General features: G+C 39.4%; 1 protein-coding gene across 1 annotated transcript in view; it reads left to right on the top strand.

The window, feature by feature from the left end:
- Nucleotides 1-24,740, top strand: part of thsd7ba (thrombospondin, type I, domain containing 7Ba) — a 391,489-nt gene that overhangs the window by 303,266 nt on the left and 63,483 nt on the right. The window contains exons 14-16 of the mRNA XM_049484694.1: nucleotides 74-206; nucleotides 649-752; nucleotides 13,852-14,043. Of these exons, the coding sequence (XP_049340651.1) occupies nucleotides 74-206; nucleotides 649-752; nucleotides 13,852-14,043 (429 nt within the window). The remainder of the gene's footprint in view (nucleotides 1-73; nucleotides 207-648; nucleotides 753-13,851; nucleotides 14,044-24,740) is intronic.

Here is a 24,740-nt window from a genome sequence, read left to right as displayed (position 1 = left end):
GGTCTCTAATTTATGTACATACATTTATCTGATTTTTTTTGTGTGTGTGTTTGTCTGTTTTTTTCTCTATTAGCCAACTCCTCCATCCCGTCGCAGTCTCGCTACAGGACTATCGTCCAGAGATCGTCCGGTGGTGGTCAGGAGTGTCCCGACACGCTGTTCGAGGAGCGCGAGTGTGAAGCCCTGCCTGTGTGTCCCACCTACAGGTCACCTTCAAACACACCTTTACCTGCTTACCTTAGCACCCACCCCCCCTCCACCCCTCCATCCACCTACACCCCTTCATCTTCCACCCCCCTAAATAACAGCACGCTCTTCCCTCAGCGTTACTGAGATTACTCTGTCAGCGCAGCACAATACACTTTCACATGAATTATCATCCGCTCAGTAATATCTAACAGCAGCGCTAATTAATGTTTAAGCAGCCGGAGCCGTAATTAGAAACACCGGGCCGGTTCCGCCGCGCTCCCGTCGGGCTGTGTGAATGTTTACACGTTGGGATGTGGCGTAAACATTTTGGGCTCTTTCTGTTTGCATTCTAAACACCTGCAGTGTGAAACAAGGTATTAGCGCTTTAGCTGCTGGCAACAGTTCAGATGCTCTACAATACACTCACTCTGCTGCTGGGATCCGCCTGTTTCCTCTCAGGTGGAGAACACACAAGTGGCACTCGTGCATGCTGGTGCCAGATTCTGTCCGGCAGGGGATGAGCGGAGCGGCGGAGTCCTGCGGACGAGGCCTGGAGACCAGAGGTAACCAATAAAAACCCTCTAATACAGATATACTGTACTTATATACAGAATGTACTATATAATAATTAACACTCCAATAGAAACACCTACTGCATACCTTGTGCTTCTAATTAGTGATGGCCACTTTATTAGAAACACCTGTTACATTGTAGTTCTGTTCCTGGTCACTTTATTAGAAACACCTGTTACATTGTAGTTCTGTTCCTGGTCACTTTATTAGAAACACCTACTACACACTACCTTGTGTTTTCACTCACTGGCCATTTTATTCGAAACACCTACTATGTACATTGTATGTTTTTCTTACTGCCCACTTTATTAGAAACACCCACTACCTACCTTGTGCTTCTACTCATTGCGGCCACTTTATTAGAAACACCTTCAATGTACATTGTATGTTTACTTTTTGGCCACTTTTTTAGAAATGCCTACTACCTACACTGTGCTTACACTAATTGGCCACTTTATTAGAAACACCTACTACATACCTTGTGCTTCTACTCATTGTGGCCACTTTATTAGAAACACATGCTATGTACATTGCATGTTTAATTACTGGCCTCTTTATTAGAAACACCTACTACATTCCTTGTGCTTTCACTCACTGATGGCCACTTTATTGGAAACACCTACTACATATCTTGTGTTTCTACTTTGTGATGGCCACTTTATCAGAAACACCCACTTCATACCTTGTTCTTAAATTCACTAATGGCCACTTTATTAGAAACGCCTACTGTACTAGCTAATGCATCCACTCACTGGCCACTTTATCAGAAACACTATTCACCAATGGACACTTTATAAGAAACACCTACTTCATACCTTGTGCGTCCTCTAAGTGGCCACTTTATTGGAAACACCTACTGCATACCTTGTGCTTTTACTCACTAATGGCCACTTTATTGGAAACACCTACTACCTACCTTGTGCTTCTACTTAGTGATGGCCACTTTATCAGAAACATGTTCTGTACAAGCTTGTGCTTTCACTTACTGGCCACTTTATTAGAAACACCTACTGCACACCTTGCGCTTCTAATTAGTGATGGCCACTTTATTAGAAACGTCTACTCCATACCTTGTGCTTCTACTCACTGTGGCCACTTTATTAGAAACACCTACTACCTACCTTGTGTGTCCTCTCAGTGGCCACTTTATTGGAAACACCTACCTTGTTTTTTTCAATGCTAAAGTGTTAAATATAATAATACTGTATAATTTAGTGGTATGGAGTTTTTTAACGCATGCATTTTGCATACCTTGTGCTTCTACTCAGTGGTGGCCACTTTATCAGAAACACCTACTTCATACATTGTGCTTTCATTCACTGATGGTCACTTTATTGGAAACAGCTACTTACTATCTTGTGCTTTCACTCACTAATGGTCACTTTACTGGAAACACCTACTACCTACTTTGTGCCTTCACTCACTAATGGCCACTTTATTGGAAACACCTACTACCTACCTGGTGCTTCCACTCAGTGATGGCCACTTTATTAGAAACACCTACTACATACTCCATTTTTTAAATGCTAAAGTGTTGAATATAATAATACTGTATAATTTAGTGGTATGGATATTTTAATGCGTGTATTTTGTATTTATTAATATTTTTATATATTTTTGGTTCAGTAAAGTATCAGGAATCTTTTCATGGCATGCTATTAGCCCGTTCTCCAGATACCGCTGACATTTTGTTGACCTTCCCGAGTGGGTCTGAACGTGCGGTCAGCACAATGCAACAAAGATGACATTTTTACACGGGTCAGAGGTCAGAGAGACGGCAGATATTGAGTGCATTCATTAAATTTAATGAGGCCGTTCATTAGAAATAATAAGAATATGGGCGAGTCCGTGTGTTCAGGCAGTGATTGTGGAGATGCTCAGTCTGCTGGTTATTATAGTTCTATAATAAGACTGCTGACCGGGTTTATAGCGCAGCGCTGTGTGTTATTTTAATGCTGTTTGTCAGCTGAAGTTTGTGCTGTGTGTTTTCTCCTCGCTTTGACTCGACTGTGTGTGAGAGAGCATGTATATAAATAACACACACTCCCAGAATCCTCTGCTACACTTCATCTTATCCTCCAGTTCCTCTCCAGCTTCCTCCACCCAGCTGAGATTCTATTAATCAGGACACAAGTCCAGTACTTCACTTTCCCTAATGCTTCAGAAATATGGTTTATTGATTATTTTTTATATATTTCTGCAAGGATATGATCTAAAACATCATCAGATTTTCTAAAAGAAGTCCTAATAGCAGATAAAGGAAACCCAGTTAAAAAAAATTAGACAAAAATATTATACTTGGTCATTTATTTATTGAGAAAAATAATCCAGCTTCAACTTTGGGATATTGGTGCTTAATGTGGTTTTCTCACATAAATTTCTAATTTCAGCTCCTTCCACAACATTTGGAATTATGGATTAAGGTCAGGACTTTGACTTGGCCCCATTCCAAAACCTTAACTTTTGGTAAAATGACTTGTTTGCTTAGGGTCATTGTCTTGTTGCATGATCCATCTTCTCTTGAGATTGAGTTCATGGACAGATGTCTTTTTTTTTCTTTAGAATTCTCTGATATAATTCAAAATTAATGGTTCCATCAGTGATGGCAAGATGTCCTGTCCCAGATGCAGCAAAACAGGCCCAAACCATGATACTCCCACCACCATGTTTCACAGATGAGACAAGATTCTTATGCTGGAATGCAGTGTTTTACTTTCTTTCTTTCTTTTAAAACAAAATGAATGGAGCTAAATTGCTGTAGACTGAATGAAGGGGTGGAGCTACTCTGCTGTAGACTGAATGAATGGGTGGAACTAAACTGTAGACTGAATAAAGAGGTGGAGCTACACTGCTGTAGACTGAATGAATGGGTGGATCTACTCTGCTGTAGACTGAATGAATGGGTGGATCTACTCTGCTGTAGACTGAATGAATGGGAGGAGCTAAACTGCTGTAGACTGAATGAAGGGGTGGAGCTATACTGCTGTAGACTGATTAAATGGGTGGAGCTACACTGCTGTAGACTGAATTTATGGGTGGAGCTTAACTGCTGTAGGCTGAATGAAGGGGTGGATCTACTCTGCTGTAGACTGAATGAATGGGAGGAGCTAAACTGCTGTAGACTGAATGAATGGGTGGAACTAAACTGCTGTAGACTGAATAAAGAGGTGGAGCTACACTGCTGTAGACTGAATGAATGGGTGGATCTACTCTGCTGTAGACTGAATGAATGGGAGGAGCTAAACTGCTGTAGACTGAATGAAGGGGTGGAGCTATACTGCTGTAGACTGATTAAATGGGTGGAGCTACACTGCTGTAGACTGAATTTATGGGTGGAGCTTAACTGCTGTAGACTGAATGAAGGGGTGGATCTACTCTGCTGTAGACTGAATGAATGGGTGGAGCTAAACTGCTGTCGACTGAATAAAGGGGTGGAGCTACACTGCTGTAGACTGAATGAATGGGTGGAGCTAAACTGCTGCAGGCTAAACGGGTGGAGCTAAACTGGGTAGTTCTCATGGGAAATTTGGCAACCTTATTTTAGTTTTTACCAGTTTACAATCAAGAATAAAATGTATTACTAGAGATTTTACTACATTACTAGTGATCAAATGCATTTGTTAAAGCAAAATAATGAGAATAAGACAATAAAATAAAAGTTTATAAAGAGAGGAACAATTATATAAACCAAAAATATACATTTACATTTATTCATTGCCACATACAATTTTTTCTACTTATTCTATTTTGTTTGTTTGTGTATTTTAAAAAAGCTTAACTAAAGCCATTTATATCAGTAAAGCAGTTTTATGAGGACTCTGAAAGGTCGCTGTGTTCAAGGCTGGACAGTAGAGCAGTGTGTGATTACTGGACTATTTATAAAAATAAAATAAATCTCATATATTTAAACCTGAACCCTGAAATCTAATCTCTGTCCTCCTGAAGCGTAGAGAATCACAGAGTTAATGTTATTATTATTTTCTCTCTGTATATTTACAGTATTGTTCTCTCCTGGACTCTTCCTGTAGGTTCTGGAAGGTTCTGCGGTTAGGATGCTGTTAGAAGTATTTAGTTAAATGCTATCTGAAGTGATGTAACACCCTCACCCACACTGCCTCCTAATGAATCGGGGGATTATCACCCACACTCTCGGAGTCGTGGTGCCGTCAGCAGAGTGGGCTGAGTGTGAATTCAGTCTGTGTGGACCACCTTCACATCTGGAGAAAAAAATATTAAAGATATTATAGATATTATACCTCTTTTTACACAAGTTAGAATAGGTCTATGGGCTCTACAAAACAATAACTCTCACGAGTTTCAGTCCCTTTCAGAATAAGACGTTTAAGGGCTCTGTCACTTTTATGCAAATGCATGTTTACGCTGTACGTTTATCACAAATTAGTGTTAGCTTGTGCTAAATGGCTAAACACATACAAGCTTGTACTATACTTAACTGTGATAGAAGCACAAAAATCATTATGTGAAAGTACTTACATCTCCCTTATCTTTTAACTTGCCACGGGCTGTAGATATAGATCCCTCCCTCAGAAGAAGTCTGCTGGCTAGTCCTAATGTTGTGTACTGTCTGAGTTTCTCAACCAGCAGAATGAAATGATCTAGTGAGTGGGGCTCTGATGGGAGTTGATGGATGAGGGATAAGAAATAAGGGACTACATAAATATAGTGTATTTAGCAATGTTATGCTTTTTATTAATAACTAATAAACAATTTAAATATAGCTTTAAATATGATGTATTTCCAGAGTTTTATAAAATGTAATTAGTAGGGCTTTAGTAGGGTTTGATTCCCATTTATGCAGTTTGCTATCAACTGCTGGAACCCTGAGAGAGCACAATTGCTCTTGCTCTCTCTGGGTGGGTACAGTAGATGGCGCTCTTTCCCCTCATCACTCCTAGGGTGATGTGGATCAGCACAAGGCTGCATCTGTGAGCTGCTGTATCAGAACCGAGTAAGAGCATGTTCATTATTGTTTATTTGTAAGGTGTTTATGACTTAATAACCTATACAATGAATAAATCTATTCATAATTCTTTGGCTATTCTAAGATAATTATAAGCTATTTTTTTTGGCTGTTTTAAGGCTACTCTAAGCTAATTATTTGGCTTTTCTAAGCTAATTCTAAGCTAGTTCTTTAGCTATTCTAAGGCTATTCTAAGCTAATTCTAAGCTAGTTCTTTAGCTATTCTAAGGCTATTCTAAGCTAATTCTTTGTCTATTATAAGGCTAATTCTAAGCTAATTCTTTGGCTATTATAAGGCTATTCTAATGCTAGTCTAAGCTAATTCCTTGGCTATTCTTTGGTTATTCTTTGGCTATTCTAAAGCTATTCTAAGCTTTGGCTATTTTAGGATAATTCTTTGGTTATTCTAAGGCTATTCTAAGCTAATTCTTTGGCTATTATAAGGCTAATTCTAAGCTAATTTTTTATCTATTATAAGGCTAATTCTAAGCTAATTCCTTGGCTATTCTAAGGCTATTCTGGGCAAATTCTTTGGCTATTGTAAGGCTATTCTAAGGCTAGTCTAAGCTTATTCCTTGGCTATTCTTTGGTTATTCTTTGGCTATTCTTCGGCTATTCTAAGCTAATTCTAAGCTAATTCTTTGTCTATTCTAAGACTATTATAAGATGCAAACCCAGGCTGAACTTGGAATGAAATTGAGATGGTAATACAGTATCTCCTGTTCTACTTATAGAGTCCCCACACTTATATGTGGGACGGTCTGAAAGTTTACAGTCTGCACTTTTTACCGTCTTCTACAGTTTCTGTTCTGGTTTCAGCGTGAGGAATTATTAAACGGAGTGTGTGAGGAGGAGTGTGAAGGCGTGTGAATCCCGGCGGTGTCCGAGAACAGAACCGTCCCTTTCAGCTGGAGTGATAATCAGTGTTTCTGGAGAAGAGGAGACGAGACGGCTGCGGCGTCAGTCATTTCTCACCATTATCTGACGGCGTGGCTGAGCGACAGCGCCCTGCTGCATGTGTATCTGTATTGTAAGGAACAATGGAACGTGATTAAATTCACGTCAGATTTTTATATAGTATTAAAAAGAGCCGTGAAGCAGTAATTCTGATGAAGAGCGTTGGGCCGGGAGGGGCTCTATAGGCTCTTTTGTGTCTGGACTCTGCAGTTAATGAGTGCTGAAGCAGACGGATGGGCGGGAAGTTCGACAGGCTCTTTTTTAACGGGGTGAGGAAAGTTCCCCGGCTTGTCCTTTTGAGCAGTCAGCAAACACTGTCACCTTTGTAAGCGGCTGCATTATTAAAGCTGATCCCTGTCACACGCCCAGATAAGAATAAAATGTTAACGATGGGGAGAGATAAAGCGCTGGAGGAGTGCTACACACTCCGAGGACGGAGAGAGAGAGAGGAAATAATTGTGCTAAATATGGACGGCCCACCGTTCCAGTCAGAATGTCAGTCCTGTCACCTGCTCTGTACCTGCAGCCTCTCTGGAAGTGAGAGAGCGAGGGATGAGGGAGGGAAATTGAGTTAGAAAGGCCTGGAAATGGTGTCGTCTTCTCGCCGGCTCGAAAATGAGACATTTCAGCTCCAAACTCAGATTTAGCTCTGCCCTTTCAGCCAGCGGAACACGATACACACATGATAATGAAGTGTGTGTGGAGTCTGATAGCGCGGCGCTGATGACGGGAGTTATTTTGGTGGGTAAACAGTCTTCCCTGTCTAAACTCTCCTACCTGTCATCTCTAATCAACTCGGAAACATTTATAGCTTCAATATAAATTAGCTTAATAAAAGTTCATTCCTGCAGGTTTAACCTTTTCATTTTGATCACAATGAGTAAAAAAGTAATTTTTCTGGCAACTCTTTTTACGATATTTTATCAATATTAAAATCATATTAAAAATATGTTTTGTTAACTGTTTAAAATTATTTTTTATTTAAAATGTATTAAAGTGAAAAACAGTGCATTCGTTATAGTGTAGTACAATGTATTACACTAAATAAATACATACATATGTTAAATATTTAGCAATGTGATGCTATAACTAATCTTCACTTATAACTAATAAACAATACACATAGTGTTTTATTTATGTATTTAGAGAGTTTTATAATATAAAAAAACAGGACCCTATATGTAACCCTGTATGTATGTCGACCCAAATAAACAATACAAAATACAAAAGCATTCAAAAAGTGATTTTTTTTCTCCCATTTAATCTCAATTTATCTGAACAATCATTCCACTTATTCAGCTGCTCCTCAGCTGTATATCCCCCATCACTAGTGATGCCCCGACACAAGGAGGGTGAAGACATGAAGCACATGCCTCCTCCTGCACATGTGAAGTCAGACTCCGCCTCTTTTTGAACTGCTGCTGATGCTGTAGCATTGCTGAGTAGCATCACAGCACTAACGCTCGGAGGAAAGCGCAGCAACTCGGTTCTGATACATCAGCTCACAGACGCAGCCTTGTGCTGATCCACATCACCCTTTAGGAGTGATGAGGGAAAAGAGGAAAGAGCACCATCTACTGTACCCACCCAGAGATAGCAAGACCAATTGTGCTCTCTCAGGGCTCTGGCAGCTGATGGCAAGCTGCATGACTGGGATAAGAAACATCTCCTGATCATCATGTTCCACAATCTAGCAGAAAGTCTTCAAGAATTACTTTTGTACATATAGTATAGTATGATGTTCTACTATAAATGAAGGCCTATTTTTCGATAAAAAAAAAGTTAAGAAAAACTTCTAAGAAGTTCAGAAAGTGGTAAAAGAGGCTAAAAACAAAAGTTTTAAAAGCTGTGGATGTGAGATCTCCGCCCACACAGCCACAGGCGGGTCACAGGGCAGAATTTACAAGTCTAATAGTAATCAATAAGACGTGTTAAAGGCATGTTTGTAGATCAGTCTCTCTCTATAGGCGCTGGGGGGTCATTTTTCCCAGATAACAGCGGCGTACACCCACTGAGAACACGTGTGCGTTAGAGCGTGAGGACGTCGGATCTGATCGCAGGCCGTTAAATCAGCAGCTAAACAAATAACCCTGAGTAGCGTTCTCCTCCACCGTGGCGTGACATTCTCTCACTGTGTGTGTTTAATTACACTGCGCTGTGGAGACGCTTCCCTCAGCGTGGATAATGTGGAGATAAGACTGAGCATGTGTGCTGCAGTTTGATATTGTTAGCAGATGATTAAAGACTCAGATAAAAACTAAGTGAGCAGAGGTTTAATAACACTGGGGTGTGTTGGCTCCTCACGGTTTAACACTGTTTTTCCGTTTCACACTTATCCTGAATAAAACGTGGTTCTGCACAAGCGGTGTGAATCTGAGGGCATCTCACTGTACGATATAATTTCTAGTATAGTTAACTAAGTCCTAATGCTGTCAACGCTGCCTGCTCAACTTTGAACTTCTCAACAAGGACCCCAATTCCCAGCATGCTCACTTACAGACTTCCCTGATCAGGTGACACTATGGCGCTCATGCTCGCCGAGCTTCTGATTGCACACACCTGCACTACCTTGTATATGTAACCCAGTTTCCTTTGTTCCCTTGTCACTTGTTTTTTTTTTACACTTATCCTGAATAAAACGTGGGTCTGCACAAGCAGTGTGAATCTCAGGGCATCTCACTGTACGATATTACAGTGATATCACTATAAAAAGTGTAAAAAGTGTTACTAACTCAGCTACTCCATGTAATACAGATGGTCTGTTCCAGATGCAGAATAAGGTTTAAAAAGTAATTTCTTGGCAGAATAAAAATGTGGTAATGTTAGCAAAGAGGAAACTAACTGTTGGAATTGTTGTTCTTTTGGTAACAAAAGGACAGTTTAGATCAGAAAAATTAAATGCAAAATGGGCAGGGCTGAAACATATATAGAAATGGGCGGAGTTACATATCAGACTGCAACCAGTCCTGCCTGCTCAGGACTTTGAACTTCACAACAAGGACTCCAATTTCCAGCATGCTCACTCACGGACTTCCCTGATCATGTTACACTATGGCGTTCGTGCTCGCCGAGCTTCTGACTGCTTACACCTGGACTACCTTGTATGTATACCTCCCTGTTTTCTTTGTTCTCTTGTCACCGGGTATTGAATCTAGCTTGGTAGCTCTTCTACTAAGCTTTTCTTTTTTTGTAGTTTTTCCATCTTACTGCCTTTATGTATATATAGGTGGTCTGGAAATGAGGTGTGTTCAGGTAAAGTTCTTGTGCATTGCTATCTCTATGTTGGCAACAGAAAACACAGGTGCTCCACTGACTAAATACAACCTAGACAGACAACAACAGTCAGACGTTTATTGCTATCTTTGCAGTGAATTGCCAACACAGGCACACCCCCAACGAGCACACACATGAACACACAGCAGCAGTGCACAAACCCAACTTTTACATAAACAATAAACAGAAGCTTTTATTGTTGATACCAGAAGTGGAGGTGGCTGCATCTTTAAAATAGTAATACGCCAAAGTCAGAGTGATTCTGGCTCTTTAAGGGAATGGCAAGTGAAACGCATGATCATTTAAGAGAATTAGTACGAGCTGGGCAAGGTGTACTTTTCCAGTCGTTACGATAGCAAAGACACACTGACATGCTTTAAATCAAGTTGCATAATGCACGGTTAACGGCTCACATATAAAGTGCTGAAATAGGGTGCCTGGTGTGTATAAGAGAGTGTGTATAAGTGTGTGTGTGTGTTCAGCAGGTGGTGTACGTGTGTGTGTGGCGCTATACTGGGCGGAAAACAGCAGATATGAGATGTGTGTTTAATTGCTCCTGTGTAAGTCTAAGCGCTGGGCTATTAGTCATATGGTCAATAGTCCTGGTGTAATCAGTGGTGTGTAATTAAGCTTAAAGAGCAGCTCCCCCGCCGTCCTGATTCCTGTTCCTACTGTTCGTGAGATCTGATCTCACTGCGCTCAGACTCATCACTGCCTCCCAAACACAGCAGCTGTGCAGCTGAGGGGCGAGTCTCGTCAGCAGAGCTCCTGCAGCTCCAATCTTCTACTGAGGAAAAGCCTGTTTATGAGGAGGGTATCCTACAAACTGAACACCTGTATGCTCGTCGCTATTATACGCCTGATCAACAGTCTATTTTTACACCTTAAAATAGCTTTAGAGTTTAGGAATTAATTAACACTGATGGTTTGGTGTGGTGGTCTGCTGGAAATGAGGTGTGTTCAGGTAGATTTTTGGTGTATTGCTATCATGGCAGCGGGAAACACAGGTGCGCCACTGACCAATTAAAACCCTGTCAACAGTCAATCGCCAGAGATCGTCCCACACACACACACAAACGGATGCACTGCAAATCACAAACCTGACGTTTAACTCAACAATAAACAGAATAAAGAATAAAATAACAATGATGTTCCCTTGCAGTAAATAAGCTGCTGGTGTATCTTCACAGTGTGAACGCTCAGGTCAGTATCTGCCTCTGCTGAGACATGCAAAAGCATCACACTGTTAAGATACGAACGCGCCAAAGATAGAGCTCATCTGCCTCTTAAAGGGAATGATGAGCAAATGACACACTGATTGGTTTATGTCACACTATGCCCGAAATTAACCACACCTATGATTAATTAAGATAAAAAGTTCATGCCTTTTGTGCAGTTTGAGCTGTGCAAAGTGTATTTTTTCACGCTTTCGCAATACCAAAGACACACCAACATGCCTTAAATCCAACTGCGCAGTTGACCGGTGCGCTATAGATTGCTAAAATAGGACACATGGAGTTATTTAGTGAAACAGAAAAAGTGTTAAACAAACCAGAATATGTTTTATATCTTAGATTCTTCAAAGTAGCACCTCTTGCTTAGATGCCAGTTCTGCAAATTCTGCAAGTTTTATGAGGTAGAGTCACCTGGAATTTATGTTTTTAGTTAACAGCTGTGCTGAACTCATCAAGAGTTAATTACTTGAATTTCTTGTCTCTTAATAAAGTGTTTGAGAGCATCAGTTAAAGTAAAGTAGTGAAGAGGTAGAGTTACAGGTATACAGTGAATAGTGAATATTTGAGTAATGTTCTAATCCAGATTATGAGAAGCTAGTAATACTCAACTAAATAAAGAAAAAAATGCTTCAGTCAGTCAGTCAGACACATTTTAAGAACTTTGAAAATTATGATGGAACTGGCACTCATCAGGACCGTTTCAGGAAAGGAAAATCCGTCAGGAGTTACCAGCCTCAGAAAACACACGTTAACAGCTCCCCAGATAAGAGTATTTTGGTTTGTTTAACCCTTTTTTAAGTTACTACATAATTCTTTTTGTGTTTCTTCATAGTCTGGATCACTTTACTATTCATTAATAATGTAGGAAAAAATAAAATAATAAAAACGTTATGTGAGAAGGTGAGTGAGTGAATAAGGAAGTGAGCTGGGTCTCTGAGCAGCTGGTTGTATATAGTCTCTGTAGAGCGTTAGCTGGTGGGAGGTGTAGCTGCTGTGTGCGGTGTGTGTGTGAGCGGTGTGCAGTGTGTGTGTGGGGGGGGGGTAACAGGTGGATGGTATAATTTTCCTCCTCCAGCGTCGGAGCTGTTTAGAGAAGCTGGAGAGGATCTGAGAGCTCAGCTCGGGAGGAGAGACAAAAGAGAGAGGAGGGAAAAGAGAGAAAATAAGAGGAAGACGCTTATTCTCCAAGGTCTTTGTGTCTGTCAGCATCAACATCACTTTCAGCCGTTTATATCCTATTTATCGTAGCGCAGCGATGATGTAACGCACGGGAAGTTCAAGACTCCATCCGTCCGTGTCTGAAGCTGTCAGGCGTTGTGTGAGATGAGGCTTTACATCAGCACTGAAATAGATCCTGCTAAAGCTCCAACCTCCCGTACCTGCAGCCGTCAGGTCCCTGCCTATTACCTCCATCCTCACTTATCCAGCCTCTCTGATGAGCTCACACTAACCGCAGTCATTCTGCTGGAGTTTCATGAAGAAACTCAAACTGCTTCGTTCCGACGCCTCGTCTCACCTGTAGTTTAAAGAGCGAGAGACTAGAAGCACTAGAGCTGTGCATATTGGCAAAAACTGGGTGATATAATATGTATATTGTTGCTGTCCAATGAAAAACAAGTATCTCAAAAACAGCAGTTTTACAGAAGAGAGAAAAAAAAACTTTTAAAAGATTACATTAGATTATTTCAGGTCATTTTTAGTATTTATATTGGTTTCTTCAGGAAATTTAAGACAGTGTAAGTGACAGTTTGTCTGTTCAAATTATGTAGTAAACTAATAATCAACAAAAAAAGGAGATACTTGTTTTTCATTGGACAGCAATGATATATGGAAAAACAAAATGCTGTCATATATTTACAAAATCTCAAAAAAAAAATTACTGTGTTTTTTCCAATACAATATCTCAAGAAAAAAGGTCTCAGTATGATACAATATCGACATTTTCTTACACCTCTAGGAAGCACTAAAAGGTAGGTAGTTATAGGTGTTTCTAATAAAGTGGCCACAATGACTGGAAGCACAAAGTAGTGGGTGTTTCTAATAAAGTGGCCACAATGTGTGGAAGCACAAAGTAGTGGGTGTTTCTAATAAAGTGGCCAGTAATTGGAAGTACAAGGTATGCGGTAGGTGTTTCTAATAAAGTGGCCAATGATAGAGTGCCGTGTAATTCGTGTTTCTAATAAAGTGGCCAATGTTTGAAGCACAAAGCAGTAGATGTTTCTAATAAAGTAACCAATGATGGAGTACAGTGTACTGTGTGTTTCTAATAAAGTGGCCATTAAAGAAGCACAAAGTAGTAGGTGTTTCTAATAAAGTGGCCACAATGACTGGAAGCACAAAGTAGTGGGTGTTTCTAATAAAGTGGCCACAATGACTGGAAGCACAAAGTAGTGGGTGTTTCTAATAAAGTGGCCACAATGTGTGGAAGCACAAAGTAGTGGGTGTTTCTAATAAAGTGGCCAGTAATTGGAAGTACAAGGTATGCGGTAGGTGTTTCTAATAAAGTGGCCAATGGTGAAGCACAAAGTATTAGGTGTTTCTAATAAAGTGGCCAGTGATTAGGAACCAGGTAGTAGGTGTTTCTAATAAAGTGGCCAGTAAGTTGAAGTAAAGCTGTATTCGTGTGTGTGTATCTCTCCTCAGCTCTGAGCTGTGTGGATGAGGGGGAGGACCCGGCGGGGGTGTGGGAGTGTGTGAGGTGGGCGGGGCCAATGCCCCCGCGGGTGCGGAGCTGCTGGGTGCCCTGCAGAGACGACTGTACCTTCAGCTCCTGGAGCAAATACACAGAGTGCTCAGGGTGTGGGAGCGCACGCAGCCACAAACGCACACTCACAGGTGAGACACGCACACACACACACACACACACACACACACACACTCTGACTCATTCAGTTCACACCTGATCACGTACCTGAGGGCATCTGTTCCTCAGGATGTGTTTTTTCTCTCAGCTGTGCTGGAAGTCAGCAGGTTACAGGATGTGGAATGTGTTATAATGCATTCATAAGGCATTATAAACATGGCTTTAAATATTTATAAAAATGCATAACCCATTATAGCCATGTTTATTAAGCATATAAGCTGTATTTATAATATATATGTTACACTAGTATATATCTATCGTTAATAATCCATAATTTCGTAATGAATAAGCCAATAAGGCACGTTTTTGGAAGTTTGGTTTAAATTAAACCAAACAGTATCCCAATCCAAAGAGGAGCCATTAGAAGAAATCTCTTGGTCCCAAAGTTGTTCCACACTCATTGGTTTAATGCAATATTCTACCAAAGCATTATACATAAATGATAACCTACTCTGAAGATTATCCATGGGCCTTATCCAGTCAGATGAGATTAGAAATAGAGTAGAAATATGGTTTGATATTTCGGAACAAAGTTAAAATCCGCCATTAGGAAACGTCATGCCAAAAAAATGCACAAATAGGAGAAAAGATAAGTTTTATTAAGAATCCACAAATAGAAAAATTGTACAGCTGTTTAAAATAGGTAAAATAATAGCAGAAAAAATGAAAGTTAAGCAATTAAAGAAAAAAAAATCTGGTCAGATTTAAAAATGTAAAAATCCATCAATAGGAGAACATTGAGATAAAGCAGAGCAGTGTGTGTGTGTGTGTGTGTTTGTGTGTGTGTGTGTGTGGTTGGTGTGTTTGAGCGAGTGAAATAAAGGGCCAGTGATAAATTAGAAAAGGGATTTATTTGATAAGCGTTAATAAATTGGATTATATACATTAGTCACGCCCTTCCTTTAATTCACATTTATAATGACCTGTCTTAATCTAGCTGCTGTTTAATGGTCAGATTATCAGTATTACTTTAATAGATTAAGGCGGGGCTGATGGATGATCTGAGCAGCATGTGGTCATTTTTCTGTACTGTAGAGCGTGATTAATTAAAGCAAACACAAAGTTAAACTGAGAACTGTGATCATTTTACAAGACATCTCATTGTCCTAAAAGTGACCTGTGATTTAATATTTTATTCTTTATTTATCTGAGTAATTATTTTTGGTATGTCAAATTCAATTATTTATTTTCTTACAGTCATGTTGTGTTAAATGGAAGCAGTACTTTATTTTTCCAACCGTAGTTTTGGTGGTTTACTATGGTCTCTCACTCATTTGGTTTCCCTGGCTCTGTAGCTGAACCTAGTGTTTTTCTGATTGGCCCAATTGAAAAGTAAATTTTCACCAATAGGAAATGTATATGGCATAAAATTCACCAATAGGAAATGTACAGTATATGGCATAAAATCCAACAAAAAATGTATATGCTTAAAATCTGCCGATAGAAAATGTATATGCTTAAAATCCACTCATAGAAAATGTATATAGCTAGAAATCAACTCATATGAAATGTATATAGCTAGAAATCCTCCAATATGAAATATATATATAGCTAGAAATCCCCCAATATGAAATGTATATAGGTAGAAATCCCCCAATATGAAATATATATAGCTGGAAATCCCCCAATATGAAATATATATAGCTGGAAATCCCCCAATATGAAATGTATATAGCTAGAAATCCCCCAATATGAAATGTATATAGCTAGAAATCCCCCAATATGAAATGTATATAGCTAGAAATCCCCCAATATGAAATGTATATAGCTAGAAATCCACCAATATGAAATGTATATAGCTAGAAATCCCCCAATATGAAATGTATATAGCTATAAATCCACCAAGATGAAATGTATATAGCTAGAAATCCCCCAATATGAAATGTATATAGGTAGAAATCCACCAATATGAAACGTATATAGCTAGAAATCCACCAGTATGAAATGTATATAGCTAGAAATCCATCAATATGAAATGTATATAGCTAGAAATCCCCCAATATGAAATGTATATAGCTATAAATCCACCAATATGAAATGTATATAGGTAGAAATCCCCCAATATAAAATGTATATGGTTGAAATCTTCTGATAGGAAATGTATATTTCCTTAAAATCCACTCATAGGAAATGTTTATTGTTAGAAATCCACCATAAGGAAATGTATACGGTTAAAATCCACCAAAAGGAAAAGTGTATGGATAAAATCCACCAATAGGAAATGTATATGTGTATATACCTAGAAATTTCCAAATAGGAAATGTATATACCTAGAAATCCACCAATAGGAAATGTTTAGACCTAGAAATCCACCAATAAAGAATGTATGTGGTTAAAATCCACTAATAGGACCCATCCATCCATCTATATATCAGTAGAAGAAGCATAAGTGTTAAACTCCACAATTAAGAGAACAGTTTGGTTAAAAATGTTTTAGTGGAGAAATAAGTTTAAAAATCTATCGAACGGAGAACACACTGTAACTAGAATTCCATCAATTAGAAATTGTAATTTCGTGGATAGTTTGGTCTGAGGTCAGTCTGATGTAATGATCTCACACTGTCTGATGGAGATGGGCGGGGAGTTTATCGGGCTCCTCCTGTAGAAACTGCAGACAGATCTGATCACCTGGTCTACAGCAGCTCTGCTGATCACCACGGCATTAATGAAGTCTCCTCAGACCCGGGTTTGATCAGTGTGTGGTGGGAAACTGGTCCACAGACCGTCCCTGGTGTCGGCAGGTGAAGAAGATCTCCTGACCCAGTAGAAATCTCTGACTCCGGGTCATGTGACCAGACTCCAGGCCAGACCAGAGAATTGATTGGTGGCCGGTTACAAACTTCTCAGCATTACAGCTTAAGAGTCCCAGTGGTCCGGATGAGGTGTGGAATGATTGGAAACTAATACTGCACGATTTCCCACAGGCCTCTAAAGCAGAATCCAACAGCTCCTCCAGTATAACAATGGAAAACTATAAATCACACGGACAATGGCTATTTTTAACACTTAGACTCAGAACAAATTCTAATAAAAATGTTCTGTAGCTTGGAAGAATAGTATATAACATAACTGTTATGGTGCTATATAAAATCTATATATTGCTATATATTCATTTTCTGCAAAGGGTATATATATATATATATATATATATATATATATATATATATATATATATATATATATATATATATATATATACCTGTAACTCTACCTCTTCACTACTTTACTTTAACTGATGCTCTCAAACACTTTATTAAGAGACAAGAAATTCAAGTAATTAACTCTTGATGAGTTGAGCACAGCTGTTAACTGAAAGCCTGAATTCCAGGTGACTCTACTTCATAAAACTGACTGAGATAATCCAACAGAGATGTGCAAAACTGTCTAACTAGTCTATCTATACAAGAAGTGCTACTTTGAAGAATCTAAAATATATAAAACATTTTCTGGTTTTACTAAATAATAAAAAACACTTTTGACCGGTACTGCGTCTAAACAGCAATTAACCACTAAGCTGAAATTAGAAGTTAGAGAGGGTAATGATGTAATGATGAACAGGTCAAAGCCACAGAGAGGCCGGGTGTTTTTGGAGTTTGCAGTGTTCAGGGCTAATGCTGGCTGCTAATAGAGCGTGCTGGATAAAAGCAGTAGGAACGAGCCCAGAGGCGGTGCTAAAACATTTACGAGCTCAAATAGTGAGAGCCTCAGAGAACATAACACAACATCCAACACACGAGGTCTCATTATTTCCTGATATACAGCAGCACCAGGATGTTCACGCTTATCTGACATGAAACATGCACACACTATATGCTGCTGGACATACATGTTGAATAGGATAGAGTCATTGACACTAGTAACACTATAGAGGACTATGCGTAAATATCTGCACAGTGGTTTCTCATCAGATTTTTGCATCGAATTGTTGGATATAAAACGACTCTGGGACTTCGCCGTAGTGAAACTGCCCAAGCAGTTGAGTTTTAGAGCTGTAAATTTGACTGTAGAGCTGTAGACCACTAATTCAGTGATCTAAATCAGGATTATACAGAAACACCGGAGAATTTTTTTCACAAAAAAACGTCTCACATGGCATTCATTCATACTGGAGACCACAACTTTTAAACACGACTGCTTAAAATGAATAAAAAAAGGATGAAATGAGACATTTAACTTGTTTCTTTTAGCTTCTCTTCCTACGGTTTGTCAAAAATAAGCTATTTCCACTGTTTCTCACTGATTTTCTTAACAGTTCCATGATATGAGATGATTGTTCTGTTTCTAGGATGCTTTTCTTGGATGGCTTGTCCTTGCACACCACACACACAACATTTGCACATATTTCTATCATCCGTTCAACATGAAACACATGATTTAGTGCACAAATTCAGAGCTTCAGAGGGGAGAAGCACGGAATAACAGCAGCCGTGTGGCGTAAAAGCGAGGAGGGGGAAGCTGTGGAGGGAGAATGAGGGTATCAGTTCTGTGGGGTTAAAAGGCAGACGTCTCTGTAAAAACAGCCCGAGGAGAAGAGAGCGGAGATGTTCTCTTAGCTTCATTTCTGTCTTCACACCTGTCTGTCTATCAGTCTGTCTGCTCCCCGCAGCGCTGATGGAGAGCTGTTTTCCGCGCTCGCTTTGACTCTCATTTCCCTGCTCAATGATCACCTACTGTGAACAATTCCAGCAGAAGATTAGATGGACGTGGTGAAGAGGGAGACTCTGTCAGACTCTCAACTTGAGATGGTTTGTTTCTCAAGAAAAAAAAAAAAAGCAGAGAAAGGTGCGATTGGCTCTCGTTAATAACCGCAGCCGCTCACACCTCGCGCCGATCCTCCTCACGGCCGGGAGATTTCAAAGACCTGCGCTCTCCACGAGTTATCTAATCCCATCCACTTAAAAATGATCAAACTCTCACGCTCCACCAGTGATCTTAATGTCCAGAAATAGAGCAAAGAACCGGAGGAAAAAAAAGAGAGAGAAATAGAGAAAGAGAGAGAGAGAGAGAGAGAGAGAGAGAACTTGGCCAGCTCAGCAAAATCTCCCTGCAGGTTTAATTGAAGCAGGTGGACTTCATCAATAATGCAAGATGGTGCAGGAGTGTGTGGAGCAGGTGTGTGGCGTCAGCTTAGTGTGTGTGTGTGTGTGTGTGTTGGGATTGGGCAATTGGAGTAAGTGTAGAGTGAGAAAATACTCAACATTCTTGGTTTCATAACGACATAAAACTAAACTAAAAAAGTGCAGAATTAGTTTTAAGTTTTTTTAAAGTGATTAAAACATAACCAGAAGCCTGCACAAGTAGGAAACTAGTTTTAGCTAGGCAGTGAAGCTGTCAGGTTGCTAGGTGGTTGCTATGGTGTTGGTGTTGCTAGGGGCTTGTTTTGATGTTGCAAGGTGGTTGTTTTAATACTGATATCCCACGTGGTTGTTACGATGCTACTATTCTGCTCTAGGTGGTTGATATGATGTGCTTGCTATGCGATTGCTTGCATTGGTTACTGAGATATCCCAGATATTTGCTGTAAAGTTCCACAGTGGTTGCTAGGCTCTTGCTACAGTATCCCAGTTGACTGCTATGGTGCTACTAAATGGTAGAAGAAGCCTGCACTAGTGGGAAACAAGCCTTAGCTAGGTGGTGTAGCAGTGAGGTTGCTAGGTAGTTGCTATGGTGTTGATAGGGGCTTGTTTTGATGTTTCTTTGGTGTTGCTAATGCTTGGAGGTTGCTATTGTGAGGTGGTTGCTTTGGTATCCTAGGTGAGCATTATAATGCTGCTTTTCTACCCCAGGCGGTTGCTATTTTATGCATGCTATGTGATAGCTGGTGTTGTTAGGTGTTGGCAAGGCAGTTACTTTGGGATTCTTGGTGGTTGCCATGGTGTCTCAGGTGGTTTCCAAAGCTACATAAACACCATATTTATTAGTAAATTTTGTCTTTTCATCAGAGTGAACGTGGAAGTCAGTTCTAATACAATATACAAAATAGCTGATATGATGTAAAACAACAAAAACCCAGATACATTTTTTTTGTATAACAGTTATAACAGTATATAATAGAGAGGAATCAGACAGATAATGCCGTATAAATCGTCTGGAATGATATGGCTCATATCAGTCTAAATATTTTATCATTTATTGCTCTGGCTAATTTCCAAATAGAAATACAGTTCCTCACTTTATTTTAGGGGCAAGTAATGCAAGTAGTGATGTGTTTCCGCTAAATTGGCCACGGTGTGTGTTACAGTTGTGATTGCAACACAATACATATTGTACGTGTTGCATATTAAACACGTAACAGATTCACACTGTCAGAGACTATACAGCTGCTGCTCGCTGTAGGAGAACTGGATATAGTGACGCATTAAATGGATTATGCCGTCGACAAATCCTGGGATGATGTGGCTCACAGGCCCGAGAAATTCCTGATCTGTCAGCAGTCTCCTGCTGGAACGTTCTGGAATCCACAGCAGTAGTTTGGAATCTGTTGGACTCCTTTTTTAAAGCTGACAAAACTTTACATAAATACAGAAGAATGGATCTCTGTAGTCTGGTAACCTGTTTTCAGATGGTCTAAACTTAGGTTTGATGGTTGACCGTAAGTAAAAAGCTGCTTATTCAGGCCAAATATACCCTATGCTAGTAAGCTAGCTGGACCTAAAAGTCCTAAATGTAGATAAAATAAAATTCTTGGTCATTTATATACAGTATCTAGTGTGAGTTCCCTCCTTTGCAGAAATAACTGCTACTAAACGTTTCCGGTAACCATTGACAAATCCTGCATACTGACTTATTTTAATATTTTAGCTCCTTCCTCCATACAGAAGAGCTTCTACTTTTGGATGTTGGTTGGTTGTCTAACAATAAATGCTTGCTTCAGGTCCTTCCACAACATTTACATTGTTATTAAGGTCTTGGTTTAAATTGACCGACTTTATTTTTGCTGAACTGTGCTTTGATATCTTAGGGTCATTGTCTTGGTGCATGACCCACCTTCTCTTAAGCTTTAGTTCATAGACAGATGTCCTGACTTTTTTTTTCTTAAATTTCTCTAATATAGTTCAGAATTTACTGTTCCACCAATGGCCCAGATGGAGCAAAATAGGCTCAAACCATGACACTACCACCACCATGTTTCACAGATGAGATACGGTTCTCATGCTGGAATGCAGTGTTTTCCTTTCTTCAAACATAACGCTTTTTATTTTAGCCAAAAAGTTCTGTTTTGGTCTCATCCATCCATAAATCATTCTTCAAACAGCCTTCTGGCTTTTCCACGTGATGTTTAACAAGCCCCTTCCATGCATACTGTTGTTGTTCAGTGTTCTTTGTGAAGGTAAACTCAAGAATATTAACATTAGGCATGTAAGAGAGGCCGTCAGTTGCTTAGCCAGTTGTTACCCTGGGGTCCTTATCTTATTAAATGCCATGCTCTGGGAATTATCTTTTTGGTCGCCCAGTCCTGAGAAGGTTAAGACTGGTCTGCAATGGTAAGAACAGTCTCCGGTAAGTGTGTGTGAAGCGTGTGATCTATGATTTCACGTTGGTGAAGTGTTGCCCCCCCTTCATGCAGTAATGGGGGTTCTGGATGAGTGAAACTCTGCTGGGCTGCAGATGAAACCAGGCTAAACTCTGGACCAGATTCACCATCTGCCCTCACAGCCAGAGTGACCCCAACAACTGAACACAGCCAGCAGGACAAAGACCTGCTGTCCATCCTGACAGACACACTAACTGACCTACATCTGCCTTTAACCCTCAGATACCTGCAGTCACTACTGTCAATTACAGTCTTAAAGTGAATTTAGAACCCATTATATATATTTACCTGATAAATTACTGTTAAATAATTTTACATTTATATTCTGTGTAGACAGGTTTGAGCCCCTGCATGTTTGTTCAATTGCATATCAGAATTCTATGACTACAATATTACAATTTGAAATTTCCACATCATTTTCTGTGAGTACTGTATATCATCGCTGTCCAATGAAAAACACGTATCTCCAGAGAGAGAGAAAAAAACCTTGTAAACTTTCAATGGAAGTCAATGTAAAAAGAGTTTATTTCAGGTCATTTTGAAGAGTTTCTATTGGTCCGTTCATAAATAAATTATGGCACAGTGTAAGAGACAGTTTGTCTGTTCAAACTATGTAGTAAACTAAAAATCGACAAAAATGGAGATAAGTGTTTTTCATTGGACAGCAACGATATACATTTGATCACATTTGTGTAATTAGAACTCAAATTTACAACTTGTTACATTTCTGCAATTACATCTTGGAATTCCATAATTTGTTACATCTGGGTATTCTGCTCTGAATTCTGCAACTTGTTACATTTGTGTAACTATATCTTACAATTTCATAATTTGTTACATTTCTGTAATTACAGCTCTGAGTTCCATAACTTATTACCTTGTGTAATTGCATATCAGAATTTCACAACTTGTTTCATTTGATTATTTTCTTTTATCTTTGTGTAATTACATATCTAAATTCTACAACTGTTCAGTTTTTGTGTAATTACACCTTAGAATTACACTTGTTACAGTTGTATAATTATGTTACATGATATCCAGAACCTGATACATTTGTGTAATTACATTTCGGAATTCCACACTACATTACCCTTATATAATTACATATAAAAATCCAGGAATTGTTCAGTTTGTAGGATTTAATCAGCTATCAGTATGATGATGTAAGTAGTAAAGGTTTTAGTGAGAGTCGTTTAGTGCAGGGGTCAATCCTATCTTCATTAATTAATACAGGAATGTGTTTCCGATAAAGTGGCCACTGAGTGTGTTACAGTTAGCGCAGCCGTTAGGTGTCAGCATCACTGTGCGTTTGTGTATTTGTGTGTGTGTGTGTGTGTGTGTGTGATGTGTGTCCGTGTGTGTGATCTGACAGCTGTGAAGAAGTTCAGTGTGTACTGGCTGACAGCAAGTGTGTGTGTGTGTGATAAGAGAGAAGAAAAGAGTGTCTTCCAAACACACACACACATACACACACACACACACTTCTCTTCATAGTGACAGCACGCTCTTCTGCCTAATGGACGTGACTAATTAGAATGTTCCAGGAAAGAGAAAAGTGAGCAGAGGGGAGCTAATAACCTCACACACACACACACACACACACACGTTATAATCTATTAATTCTCCTATTCATTAGATACATTAGATATATACTGTCTAGATGGGGGAAGGGGAGACACATTGATAATACAGAAGAGACATAGAGACAGAAGAAGATGAGAGAAAAAGCAGAAAAAGAGAGAAAAATAAAAGAGAGAGGAAGGGAAAGACAAAAAGAAAAATGCAATTAATAGAGAAACAGACATAAGACAGAGAGAGAGGGAATAAATAACGGAAAAGTAAGAAAGAAAGAAAACAGGACAGTATGCGAATGTGTGTGTGTGGTGAGGATGAGGGATAGTGCGTATGAGCGTGTGTGTGGTCAGTAAGAGTGTGTGTATGTGTATATGAGCGTGTGTGTGTTTGTGTTGTGTGTTATGTGTCTCTGGTCACTAGGCATATACAGGTATAAAAATGTGTCAAAATATGAGGACACTGGGGGTGTGTGTATTAATGTGTATTGTCAGTGTGTGTGTGTGTTTATGTGCTCTGATATGTTACAGTTCCTGAGGGATTAAACAGTAGAGTGCTGTTTATTTCTGGTAAATATTGTTTGCTTATAAATTAATTTACCTGTTTGTTTATAGATGGGATGATCAGAGCAGATATTACAGTGAATCCTCAGGGGAACATCTTCAGGACTTATCTGATGAGCATGAGGAGGGAGTGAGAGACACAGAAAGAGAGAAAGAGACGGGGAAAGAGAGGGAGGGAGACAGCAAGAGAGAGAGGCAGTGAGAGAGGGAAACACATAGCCAGTAAGAGAGAGAAAGAGAGAGAGAGAGAGAGAGAGAGAGAGAGAGGGAATCTTAAATCTTTAGAGACACAGCACACAAGAGATGAAGAAAAAAACAGAGAGACAGCATGTGAGTGCCAGTGAATAAAAGAAAGAGAGGGAGAGAGAGAGAGGAATCCTGAATCCTGAAATAGAGAAAGAGAGAGAAGAAAAGAGGCAGAAAAAAAGATAGTTTGTGAGAGAGAATCTTGAATCCTGAAATTGAGAGAGAGAAAGAAAAGATTAGAGACAGGAAGAAAGATAGTGAGAAAGAGACAGACAGAAAAGGACAATCTTGAGAGAGAGATTGAAAATTAAAGAGAGAGAAAGAGAGAGGAAGAGAGATAGTCTGAGAGAGAGAGAATCTTAAATCTTTAAAGACACAGCACAAGAGATGAAGAGAAAAAACAGAGACAGCATGTAAGTGCCAGTGAATAATAGAGAGAGAGAGAGAGAGAGAGAGAGAGAGAGAGAGAGATGAATCTTGAATCCTAAAATAGAGAAAGAAAAAGAGAGAGAAGAAAATAGGCAGAAAAAGATAGTGTGTGAGAGAGAGAATCTTGAATCCTGAAAGAGAGAGAGAGAGAGAGAGAGAGAGAAGATGAGAGACAGGAAGAGAGATAGACAATCTTGAATCTTGAGAGAGAGATTGAAAATCAGAGAGAGAGATAGTGAGAGAGTGAGAAAGAGAGATAGTGTGTGAGTAAGAGAATTTTGAATCCTGAGAGAGAAAGAGATAAATAGAGAGGACAAGAGAGAGA

Source organism: Astyanax mexicanus, chromosome 11 (genome assembly GCF_023375975.1).
Source record: "Astyanax mexicanus isolate ESR-SI-001 chromosome 11, AstMex3_surface, whole genome shotgun sequence".
NCBI classification, from domain to species: domain Eukaryota; kingdom Metazoa; phylum Chordata; class Actinopteri; order Characiformes; family Acestrorhamphidae; genus Astyanax; species Astyanax mexicanus.
Note: the sequence above shows the minus strand (reverse complement) of the source record. Positions and strands in the feature narration are given on the sequence as shown.